The sequence below is a fragment of the Lontra canadensis genome, unplaced genomic scaffold (assembly GCF_010015895.1).
Source record: "Lontra canadensis isolate GAN:19392208 unplaced genomic scaffold, GSC_riverotter_1.0 scaffold168, whole genome shotgun sequence".
Classification (NCBI taxonomy): Eukaryota; Metazoa; Chordata; class Mammalia; order Carnivora; family Mustelidae; genus Lontra; species Lontra canadensis.
In genome coordinates, this window is record NW_022631162.1 from 1,729,942 (window position 1) to 1,742,902 (window position 12,961).

The window sequence follows — 12,961 nt, forward strand, 5'->3', positions numbered from 1 at the left end:
TTAAATCTTCAAATTGACAGGATTAAAGAATAAAGATCATTCGAACATATAATGGCCACAACCTAGTGGGTGAGTGTGGTCAGAATGCTGGAAAAACTCTCTTCCGGGATTATGCAGCTAATTCATTAAAGCACAGTCAGAGGGGGTGGGTTTGCCTTTAAAGGGAAAAGTAGATGTTAGTGGGGCTGCTGGTAAACACAGGCGGTCTTCCAGGAGGGGGGAAAAAAAAAAAAAGATGGCTCACTTGCTCCTAGACATACTGAAAATGCATAGTTCTCCACCTTGACCAAACACTGGAATCCCTGTGATGCTAGGTTTCCACTCCCAAAATCAGATTTAACTGGCCTTGGCTGTGTCCTGGTAATTCTACAAAAAGCCCCTCTTCCCTTCACTTGTGCTGAGGAAAACAGGGTAAAGAAGGCAGAGGGAAATATGGTCCCTCTGCCAGAGCCATGTGTGTAGGACAGAAACTCCTGAGAGCAAGAGACAGGGCAATGTAAGTGTGACCGCCCCCCCAAAAGGAGGCAACTTCAGCACAGACAAAAGGGCCTCAGGACCACAGCCGGTCCTTGAGGAACACTTTACCTCGTGTTTCATACTTGAGTTTCTGCCAGTTCAGGAAGTTAGGGGTGGAGACCCCACCGGTGAAGACAGCTCTGCTCTCCTCTGGGGACAGCACAAATTCCCACATGTTCACATCTCCAACCTCTCCCACCAAGGCCTGGTTCTTACCAAAGCCCCCACCGAATGAATCCTGCTCCTGCCCTAGGATGATGCTCGCTTCTGATCCCACCATGTATCCCTTCTTCAGACTCATCCTCACCATGGGCTTCCCATCCACCTAGAGCTCTGTAATCCCTATTTGGGACTCCCAGGTAACACAGAAGTGCCTGGGTATGTAAAAAGTCTCAGGAACCCTGAAGTAGGCATCAGATCCCCCCATAGACACGCTGTACAAGCCAGGCTTTTCACTGAAGAGGAGGATCTCATTGTGCTGTGCCCTGGTGGCGTACGAGAAGAGGCTGTAGGGGCGGGCCAAGGCAGTGTAGACTTGCAGGCACAGGGTGAAAGCCTTCAGTGGCTTCTGTACCGGAACAGATAAGGTCACATGGGAATTATCTGATTCTGTGGGGAACACAAAGGCCTTTCTGCATGTGTCTGCAGGAGAGAAAACAGAGAAAGAAAGTGTCAGCAGCTGAGTTATGTTAAAAAACAAAATTCACATGAGTACATTGAAGGGTCTACTTGGCTTTAGTCACTGATTCATGATTTGGGCAGCACCCCATCTAGCAGATAAGAAGGAGCTCTGAGGAGCAGCGTAGTATGCAGAAGGTTCCAGAAGAAAATGTTTCTTGCAAAGAGCAGATTATCTCAGGCAATCACCTTCCTATGGGGAAAGGGAGGGCCACTCTCAGGCCCACAACCTCACCAGTGCAGAGCGGGTAAATCCAGACTGACTGGTTAAAGGTTATACTCCGGGGGTGGGAGGGCAGGGGCGCTGGCCCCTGCAGTCAGGTTAGGTGTTAAGTCACCCAAGTCATTCCATGGGGGCCAGTGGTCTCTTTTTTAATAGCTTATCAGGCCACGAAGACGTCTTCTCCCACCATGTGTGGATAGGATAGAACGGACTTAGAAGCCAGATTGCCCCCTTCCCCAGACCACCATTGTTGGCCATTCTCCCATGGCTTTGCACCATGCAGTCCAGAGACAAGAGCTCAGCGACCATCTGAAGCAAAGCACCTACTGCCTTGGAAGAAAGAGCCAGGGAGGTTAACGATGACCGGGAGACACAGCAACAACTTATCCATGTTTCCTCCCTGGGGTCACTGTGTGCGGAATCTGGGCTACGGTCCTGGAAAGAGGACGAGCGGCTGAGATCCCACCTTGGGTCTGTTCCCCCTTGACCTTTTATAGGCCATGGTCAGCGTGCTGTGGCTGACGGGTAAATGATTTTCCAAAATCACCCCGTGGAGCCATGAATCAGAGCTCAAAGAGAATAAAAAAAACAACAAAATAAATCACAAAATGAGAGATCAATGTGGGTTATTTATTAGAGACTCCACAGTGCCTGCTGGTGCTCCAACAGCCTCGTGCAGCCGTGCTTGGCAAATCACAGCAGTCACATCCCAGAAATCCAGTCTCGGTAAATGTCCTGAAATACCAGCAGTGGCTCGGGGCAGGTGGGGGTGGTGGGATGACTGCAGAGGAGGCTTTGGGGTGGCGGGCGGTGCAGAGGAGGTTTTCCTCACAGGGACAACCACGACGTTACTAAGGAGAGTGAAATTAGAAAATCGGGGTGTGTTGCAGAACATCATCCCATCTCTGCATCCACCCCACAGAATGGACAGCCACTCACGAGGCCGGTTGCAAACTTTATGCTACAACTTGTAAAAATGCTTATGAGCCTATAAGAGAAAAAATAACGTAAATTTGTCTGTACACTATTTTTTTTTGTACACTATTTTTTTAAAGAAGTAACTTGCTTGGGAAAAAAAAATGTTTAAGGAATACCTCCAAAAAATAAGTGTTCTTATCATAGTAACAACATTATGGGGGGCTTTTCCCTTCATTAACATTTCTGAAGGTGGTCTCATGATGTCTAAAGTGAAGTGTGCGTGTGTGTACATTTGATTAAGAAGCAAGGAAAGGGAGGATGGAGATCAATGGTCCTCGAGGCTCCAAAAGCTGCTGTTTTCATTTCCTCAACAGGACACACAGTCGGACTCTGTTTTATACCCAGAATACCTAGAACGGAGAACAAGCTCAGTCTGACATCCCGATTCTGTGTTTCGCAGCACACGCACATCTACGTAAAACATGACACTTCCATGTGAAAAGGATCTCGAGCTAACTCATGATGGTCTCATCATGACTTTTCCCATGGACAACCAATGAAAAATTGGTAATAAAGGTTATTTCTCAATCGACTAGAAGAACCATCATGTGGGTAGCATATTCCAAACGTACAAGATAATAGGACTATTACAAATGGTTAGTACATTTCTGAGAAAGTTTGGGTTTTTTTCTTTTTTTGTTTTTTTTAATGATGCACAGTTAAGACGCACCTGGGTGGCTCAGTCAGTTAAGCATCTGCTTTCGGTTAGGGTCATGATTCCAGGGTCCTGGGATCGAGCCCCGCATTGGCCTCCCCGCCCACTGGGGAGTCTGATTCTCTCTCTCCCCTTTCCCTTCCCCCTGCTAGTGCTTTCTCTCTCTCTCTCTTTCAAATAAATAAATAAAATATTTTCTTTAAAAAAAGATGTGCGCTTAAATTTGCTTTCAAATGACTGTCTCCCAAACCTTTTTTTTTAAAGATTTTATTTATTTATTTAACAGAGAGAGACCACAAATAGGCAGAGAGGCAGGCAGAGAGAGAGGAGGAAGCAGGCTCCCCGCTGAGCAGAGAGCCCGATGCGGGGCTCGATCCCAGGACCCTGAGATCATGACCTGAGCTGAAGGCAGAGGCCTTAACCCACCGAGCCACCCAGGCTCCCCTCTCCCAAACCTTTTGCATCTTATTTTTTAAATGTAAGGTTGGCTTAAAGTGATTACTTCAGAAGCTTTTCTTATTCTAACCATTTATTCAATTATAGATAGATTTGAACAGAAAAATACATATAATAGGCAAAAGATTGGGACACAGAAGGAAGAGGTGTTTGCACTGTGCTCAGTCTGCCTTCTTGTTAGCATTGGGCCCCCCAGGTGAGTCCAAAGAATGCAGGCACCGGTAGGATGGGCGGATTCTATAGGGACACAGGGATTTCAAGGAGCCCAGCACGTTGTCAGGAAGATCTCCCAAATGGATGTTCTGAACAAGGCTTAACACTGAAAGAGAACAAGAGAGGGAGACGTGGAGGTAGGGGGAGGGGGAGCTAAGACAATGAAGGAGAAGAGAAAGAACAAGGAAGAGAGACTCGAAGCCCTCCGCGGTGAGTGCTTCACAGTTGGCTCCGGTTCTCGTAACCTGCCTGGACGGTGCAGTGACCTCTCGCTCCCGGGGTGACCACGGCCGTGAAACTCGTCAGGGGAGGGGCATGGTAAGTCACACTCTGCCTCAGATGTGTTGCTCGGAAGCTCTCTGCTTCCTTTCTCCTACAGTTCACTGCGCTGCAATAAAAGTCCTGAAGGACTTCAGCCTTTCCCCACACCTTGGCACTTTGCTTTCTCCCTGATTCCAAGCCCCAGTGGATAAGACACCTCAGACTGCGGGGTTCCAAAGTTCCAGGTGCGGGAAAAGAAGAGCATCCTAAGACAGACAGAATGTCCGTTACCACGGTGCAAATCTACTGAATAGATAAAAATTTGTGGGATGGTAAACACAGGGCTACCCTTTCATTGAATCCTGGTGCAGCCCGACGCTAGACTCCAGGGCCTGAATAACGCAGCTGGCGTGCTCTCCCAGTTCAAACAGGAGCCCCTGGAAAGGGGGAGGGAAAGAGGAAGCAAGGGACACATCAGGCACAAAGAGCCACACGATCAGTCCGAGACAACAGCTGTCTTCCCACAGCTACCGCTCAGCCTGCAACGGGGGCTCCCCGGCCCCCAGTGGCGGAGACTGGCTGCACGTTGCTGTCCCCGAAGGAGCTTGGTCACCACCAGACCATCAGCTGTCGCCGACTGCCATGTGGCTTGGGCAGCTGGTCGGTTCAAAGCTACGAGGTCATTACAACACAAGCATCTCAAGTTGAGAATCACTGGCCTCAAGGATTTTCCCTGCGCTTGCACACCCTGGGTAAATGCTTCCCAGAATGTGAGATTGCGTCTGCCCACACACACGGCAGCCGAGAAGGTGGGCTTTCCGAGTCAAGGAAGAACGTTGACAAGGTGTTACGGGCACACTCTGCCTAATGTCTGTGTTGATGTTGAGGCGGAGCCGGAATTTTAGGCAAAAGCCAGTCTCCTACACATGCAACAGCAAAACGAAAGCCAGAGAGATTGCCAGGGCCCCAGAAATGGTAGCCAACAGCCTGGATGCTTGGCGTTCCAGAGAGGCTTCCCCGAAAGAAAGGCAGCACACAACCCCATATCCTCCTTCCCCCACAGGCCCTTGTGCAGAGGATTAGCCTGGGCTGCCCGAAGCCCGGCCCCCGCAGCAGACCGCCTGGGTTCAACCCCAGCTCTGGGCAAGTCCATTAACCTCTTCAGACTGCAGTTTCTTCCCCTGCTAAACGAGGAACATAAAATAGTATTTACCACGTAGCATTGTCATGGAACAAATAAACACACGTAAAGGAATTCAGACGGTGCCTAAGAAGCATGCAGTCCTCCAAAGACATTTTTAAGATGGGCTGCAGTCTGGCCTGAGTGATCAAGCAGTTGTCATCCCGGGAGCAGGAACTTATGAGATCACTCGTCGGAGGGCACAAAAGGGTGTGGGGAAGTGGGTGTCTCACTGAATGGGTCCTCAGAGAGCACACCAGAGGCAGGCTAAGGGATAACCTGAGTCAAGATATTCTAGACCCGTCTTTAAAGATGGCCACCTGCCTTTAAGCTTGTTGGGAGCCAGTCATGTCCCCCAAATAAGACATCTGAGCTTCCAGGAAGACACTAAAGTGAGGGCTCCCAAAACACACTGGGCCACTGAGCTTGCGAATCGCAGATTCCTGCGCTCGAACTCTGGACATCGGATCCAGGAGGTTGGAGTCAATAAATGTACACGCAGAATGAGCAGCCCAGGGGGTGATGGTGCTGTGGCCCACAGCCCACCGCTTAGCCAGGCCATCCGGGAACCTCAAGCTAGGAGTCTGCATTTACTGGAGAAGAAGGCTCCCAAGCTCCCCCCCACAAGCCCCGGTTCAGGAGAAACGACAAGGTGCATGTATGACAGCAGCAGAAATCCAGCCTCTGGGCCTAGAAGACGTTGATCTCAGATAAAGCTCTTCAGAAATCAAAGCAACACTTGTGGGGCTCCACGGCTCAGAAATCTGGGTATTTGCGTTGTTGTCGCTGCTCTTACTGTTGGCGTTTTAAGGGTCTGGAGTCATTTGCTCTTTTTGTCAACGCCTGCACGTCAGACCTGGGCATAGTGAACAGCATGGGGGCGGGGAAGGGGGGATCACAGTCTTAGCATCCTACCTGCTTTGTCACCTGGAACTCCAAATCCATCTCCATCCCGCCCCAGCCCCACTTCTGAGGTTGCCAGCCGTCCCTCCTGCAGGCCCCGGCTGGACCTCGGAGATGGGGCCTCATCCCCTCATCCGGCTGGAGGCCACGCGAGGCTTGTCGGCATGACCCATGCCCGCTATTTCTGCCCGACACAGGGAGGTTTTTGGTACCTGGTCTGCACACCGTCATGTCCCATCCCATGCTAAGGCTCACACTGGGCTCAGGCGTGGCCCTGACTCTTGTCCACATGGCTGCTCTCAGTCCCCAGAGGAAAGTGTCCTGCCAGGTGGCACCTCCTGCCTCTCCCTACGAGTTCACACTGACGGTCTCTGACATCCGTGACTGAGCTACCCCTCTTCTTTGGCCTGCAAAGGTGCTGCAGGGGCTGGGCTACCACCTCCTGCGGGACCTAAGCTCCTTCCCATGGCTAGAATTCTACAAATCTATTCTCCTTACCCCACTCCCTTTGACAGAAAAATGTTTATTTTTGTTCGGACGCTTTGTATAGTTTACATCCTTTTTCTCATGGAAGGACCTCTGTGGTAGTTTCATCATAGGATTTAGGTATCATTTGGCCCTCTGTCCTTTTAACTTCAGCCTTAATGCCTGACTCCACATCTGGGCACACCGGAGGCTGGGATAAAGGAAAACCAGGACTGATGATGTGGCTCTATTAACATCAGCAGGAAGGGGCCTCAGTGGACATTTAATCTTACCCTCCATTTACGGTGAAAAACAATTGCTTAGAACCAACTCACCCAAACTAGAATCACCCTTTTTGGCAGATGTCACCCCACAGTTAATTGAATTACGTCTGACAACTCTATACAGTACAAATGTGTCAGTTACCTTGGGATGTATTTTCTACCAAAATTACACAGAAGTATCTACCAGCGAGCTAAAGTGTTTAAATTTAAACATTCCAGGAAAGCGTTATTGAGAATTTTAATGTCCACTTAAACGCAAATACCATCTGTAAGAATTTTCCTGGTTAAAATTATTAGGGCCAGAGGCTGTCCACTAAACTACGTGTAGTGAAGTAACAGTAATTGAATTCTGAGGAAAATATTAGCTCAGCCCACGCCCCTGGAGAGTTGGGATGGTCCTCTATAATTAAGACATATCTCCTGACTGGATTCTTTAACTAGAAAAAGGTTGTCAACCCTCTCTTCTGCTTAGCTGAACGCCAGAGTATTGGATCTGCCCTAATTGGACAACAGAATATTTGCGCTCACATTTTTGCCCAAGAATATATCTTTAACTTGTACACTTCCAGAGAGTTATCAAAAGTCAATTAGGGGAATCAATTTTCATAAATAATTACCTGAAAGATTTGCTGTTCATCCTCCTAATATCCTGAACCTAATCTTGAGCAAAACCTCCCTTTGCTGTCACCTCAGACCAATTCCACCACACTACACTCTGAGGGAAAGTAATGAGCCTATGTTCAGGGACACACCGCAAAACAGCTTAATGATGATAACAGCGGAAACTACTTTGAGAGCTCATTACATGCAAGGCACTACATGAGGTGCTCTCTATGCATGATCTTATTTGATTCGGTTTTTTTTTTTAAGATTTTTTTTATTTATTTAACAGACAGACATCACAAGCAGGTGGAGAGGCAGGCAGAGAGGAGGAAGCAGAGACGAGCAGAGAGCCCAACGCGGGGCTCCATCCCAGGACCCCGGGATCATGACCTGAGCCGAAGGCAGAGGCTTTAACCCACTGAGCCACCCAGGCACCCCACAATGTTATTTGATTCTTATGACAACCATTGGAGCTACTTACTCTTGAAGGGGAGCAGAATTGTTCACCCCAAAATATGCCACTTCGGCATAGCGATTATTTTGAATTAAAGTTACTTAAGAAACAGCCAGTGCAAGAAGGACACTCTGACCCTCCTCTGTCCCTCTGAAAGCAGGAAATAAATCTCCCATGTGAAAGGTACCCTCCTTGCACCAGGAAAACAGAAGGCAGCCCTATCACCAGAGGTATAAAATTTAGAGCCAAGAAGGCTATATAAACAAGCCTTGTTTCTCCCTCACTAATTTGCTCTCCATTTGCCTTCATCTCATCAATTCTTCATGAATTTTTTGTTTCCTTGGCTAATAGGCACAGAAGCCACCTACTCTGTTCACTTTTTTGAGTCTCACATTTTTTTTACTGTTTTTTTTTAATTTTTTATAAACATATATTTTTATCCCCAGGGGTACAGATCTGTAAATCGCCAGGTTTACACACTTCACAGCACTCACCATAGCACATACCCTCCCCAAAGTCCATAACCCAACCCCCCTCTCCTGACCCTCCTCCCCCTCAGTATGTTTTGTGAGATTAAGAGTCACTTATGGTTTGTCTCCCTCCCAACCCCATCTTGTTTCATTTATTCTTCTCCTACCCTCTTAACCCCCCATGTTTGGCTATTGTAGACATTGCTGCTATAAACATTCGGGTGCACGTGCCCCTTCGGATCACTACGTTTGTATCTTTGGGGTAAATACCCAGTAGTGCAATTGCTGGGTCATGGAGTAGCTCTATTTTCAACATTTTGAGGAACCTCCATGCTGTTTTCCAGAGTGGTTGCACCAGCTTGCATTCCCACCAACAGTGTAGGAGGGTTCCCCTTCCTCCACATCCTCTCCAGCATCTGTCATTTCCGGACTTGTTAATTTTAGCCATTCTGACTGGTGTGAGGTGGTATCTCATTGTGGTTTTGATTTGTATTTCCCTGATGCTGAGTGATGTGGAGCACTTTTTCATGTGTCTGTTGGCCATCTGGATGTCTTCTTTGCAGAAATGTCTGTTCATGTCCTCTGCCCATTTCTTGATTGGATTATTTGTTCTTCGGGTGTTGAGTTTGCTAAGTTCTTTATAGATTTTGGATGAGTCTCACATTTTTATAGAAACCCATCATATGAAACTTAATTTGTTTTCCTCTTGTTAATCTGTCTTACATCAGTTTAATTATTAGACCAGCCAAAGAACCTAGATGGGAAGAAGGAACAAGTTTCCCTCCCCTACAGTTTTGGTACCCATCGTGGGGCTCTCCACTGGCTGACACTCTCGCTCACAGGCCGTGCAGCTGAGAGATCCTGGGATCTCTGACAGGAGCCAGCAGAAAGTAAGAACTCTTAACCATATCAGTCTCCTGGGTCTCTGCCTGCAAGGTCTGCTGGGAGCAAGAGTGAAGAGACTCCTTTTCTTTTCTAAATTTATATTAGCAGGAGAAAATTTTTGTGAGACATAATTCCTTGGTTATAGCTGCTATGATAAAGATTTGTTGTGAGTATACTCCTATTTGCTATTGACCCCTTTCATCCCAGAGATTGTCACTGTTTTCCTTTTTCTCTGTCTTCTGTGTCATTTGTGAAGAGGAGGAAAACCATGGGGTAGAACACAGACAGAGGCCCTACAAGCCCTTTGTTCAAGCCAACCTCACAGACTGGTGAGTTCATGGTTCTCACTGGACTGGTTTCCATTCAGACAAATTTTGCTGTGGGTTCCCTGTGGGAAAACCACATGAGGTTCTCAGGTTCTCTTTTCACCTTATTCTATGTCCACGGAGGTTGGCTTTGTGACCAGGGAGAACATTCTCTCTGGTCTACACCAGCTGGAAGGTGCCCCTTCCAGTATGTGTGTGTCTAGCAGCACCCTCTGTGTCCCCCCATGCCAGCTCACAGGGACATTGGTCATAAGGGCTCCCATCCATGAGGTGCCTTTGTCATCTCAATCTTCATTGTCTTGTTAGTGCCAGAGAGGTCCCATCTCAGTGGCACCTGCCTGGTGTTGCAGATCATTAAGTCTGGGACTGGAGGCATCTCATGTTCTTGAGAAACTAGAGACACCATTTTTGCTACACAATTCCTACTGTGTATGACCATGAAGGGTTCAGTTTTCTTTTTTTTTTTTTCCTAAGATTTTATTTATTTATGAGAAAGAGAGAGAGTGAGTACAAGTGAGGGACAGGGGGAGCAGAGGGAGTGGGAGAAGCAAACTCTCTGAGGGGGGAGCCCGATGGGGTGTGGGGGAGGGGCAGGGCTCAATCCCAGGACCCTGAGATCAGGACCTGACACCACAAAGGCAGATGTTTAACCAAATGAGCTACCCAGGCGCCCCAAGGGCTTTGTTTTCTTAGGCTAAGTCTGGGAGTAAACTTTCTGGATCTTGTGAGGGCTATATCTTTTGCTTCTTCATTTGGTGTTTTTTGTTGTTGTTTTGTTTTGTTTTGTTGTTTTTGGTGCATCTCTTTTGCATCCTTGGTTAAGCCATTAAGGCTAATTGGTTTGAGTCACTATTGAGATTAATGTAAGATCCCATTTGTCAATGGCCAAAGAATCCTTTGAATTGGAAATATTTTGTATTTGAAAAAAAAAAATTTCAGAGCATTCTGAATTTTCAGAGCATTCTGAACTGTCTTATTACTACTTACGGAAAGACCAAATTAAAAAGTATATACAAACAATAGAATAACAGCTAGTTTTAGGGACTCCCTTAACAAGATGGAAGGACAGAAATTAAGCTTAGAACAAAAATTAAGACCCATATCTGACATTAACTCCCCTTCTTAAAATCCAGCCTCATCTCCTCAGCAAATTCCTTTAACTCCCCCAAACTCCTCCACTTTCCCCAGAAAACCCCCTAAACACGCAGCCACCTGCTTTAGCTTCCCTTTCCCTACAGGATTACAGGTAGCATCCGGCCTGTTCTCTGGGCTCAGGGTACACAGGTTACTCACGTAAGGGCTGAATCCCAGGAAGCAAATTTCGCAGAAACACCTAGGACCGAGGGTGAGGCTCGCCATGCAGGGCTCCATCATCAGGCTCTTTCAGCTTCAAGCCTTCCTGAGCAAAGTCTTTTGTGTAAACATCCTGGACAACACCCCCAACCTGCCACCACCACAGCAACAGATCTTCTAAGTTAGAGTACCCTTTAACTTCCACTATCAGAAGACCCTGACAAATTGAGAGAGGAATTAGAAAGACTAGTGACCATCCGCCATGCCACTCACGATGACCATGATTGGCTGCTAAAATATTCTACCACGGAAGATGGTGGAGAAGTAGCAGGCTGAGACAACATCAGGTAGCAGGAGATTAGCTTATCTAACCATTGTGAACACCTACAAATCCAATGGGAGATTGAAGAGAAGAAGAACAACAATTCCAGAAACAGAAAATCGATCATTTTCTGAAAGGTAGGATCTGTGGAGAAGTGAATCCCAAGTGACGAGAAGATAGACCTCGGGGGGGAGGGGCCGGCTCCCGGCAAGCGGCGGAGCAATGGAGCACTAAATCAGGACTTTTAAAAGTCTGTTCCATGGAGGGACATCGCTCCAGAGGCTAAACCGGGGGGAAGTCCATGCGGGGCCAGCGTGGCCCTAGGTCCCGCAGGGTCAGAAGGATCGGGGGTGTCTGAGTGTCGCAGAGCTCACAGGTATTAGAGCAGCGAAGCTGGCTACAGCAACAAAGCCGAGGAGGGAGCTCTCAGCTCGGGATTACCTTGAACAGGGCACAGGCTGGGTGAGCTCAGAGCGCAGCCAGAGGCCAGGGAGACAGAGTGACTGAGCACTTTTCGCCAAGCACGACCAGAGGACAGGGAGACGGGGGCGGTTGGGCGCTTTTCTCTGAGGGCGCACTGAGGAGCGGAACCCTGAGCACTCAGCTCCTCTGGGCTGGAGATTAGGAGGCCGCCATTTTCATTCCCATCCTCCAGAACTGTACGGAAAGCACTCAGGGAACAAAAGCTCCCAAAAGCAAACCTGAGCGGATTACTTAGCCTGACCCCTGGTAAGGGCGGGGCAATTCCGCCTCCAGCAAAGACACTTGAGAATCACTACAACGGGCCCCTCCCCCAGAAGATCAATAAGAAACACAGCCAAGACCAACTTCACTCACCAAGGAGAACAGCGGAATTCCAGAGGAGGAGAAAGCAAATCTTATCTGGACAAAATGACAAGGCAGAAAAACTCATCACAAAAAAAGAACAAGAGGCAGTACTGAAGGCTAGGGACCTAATCAATATGGATATTGGTAATATGACAGATCTAAAGTTCAGAATGACGATTCTCAAGGTTCTAGCCGGGCTCGACAAAGGCAGAGAAGATATTAGAGAAACCCTCTCCAGAGAGATAAAAGCCCTTTCTGGAGAAATAAAAGAACTAAAATCTACCCAAGTTGAAATAAAAAAAGCTATTAATGAGGTGCAATCAAAAATGGAAGCTCTTACTGCTAGGATAAAAGAGGCAGAAGATAGAATAAGTGACATAGAAGACCAAATGACAGAGAATAAAGAAGCTGAGCAAAAGAGAGACAAACAGCTACTGGACCATGAGGGGAGAATTTGAGAGATAAGTGACACCATAAGATGACACAACATTAGAAAAATTGGGATTCCAGAAGAAAAAGAAAGACAGAGGGGAGCAGAAGGTATATTGGAGAGAATTATTGTAGAGAATTTCCCTAACATGGCAAAGGGAAGAAACATAAAAATCCAGGAGATGCAAAGAACGCCCCTCAAAATCAATAAAAATAGGTCCACACCCCGTCACCTGATAGTAAAATTTACAAGTCTTAGCGACAAAGAGAAAATCCTGAAAACAGCTTGGGAAAGAATTCTGTAACATACAACAGTAAAAACATTAGATTGGCAGCAGACTTATCCACAGAGACCTGGCAGGCCAGAAAGAATTGGCATGATATACTCAGAGCACTAAACAGAAAAACATGCAGCCAAGAATACTATATCCAGCTAGGCTATCATTGAAAATAGAAGGAGAGATAAAAAGCTTCCAGGACAAACAAAAACTGAAAGAATTTGCAAACACCAAGCCAGCTCTACAGGAAATATTGAAAGG

General features: G+C 47.3%; 1 protein-coding gene across 1 annotated transcript; it reads right to left on the bottom strand.

Annotated features, from left to right (window-relative positions):
- Positions 1–512: 512 nt before the first annotated feature.
- LOC116859913 (C-reactive protein-like) lies at positions 513–1,820 on the bottom strand. Its single transcript, XM_032845625.1, is given in 2 exon segments — positions 513–1,158; positions 1,745–1,820. Coding segments are annotated over 2 exon segments (672 nt in total). The 5' UTR covers positions 1,809–1,820; the 3' UTR covers positions 513–550.
- Positions 1,821–12,961: the final 11,141 nt, after the last annotated feature.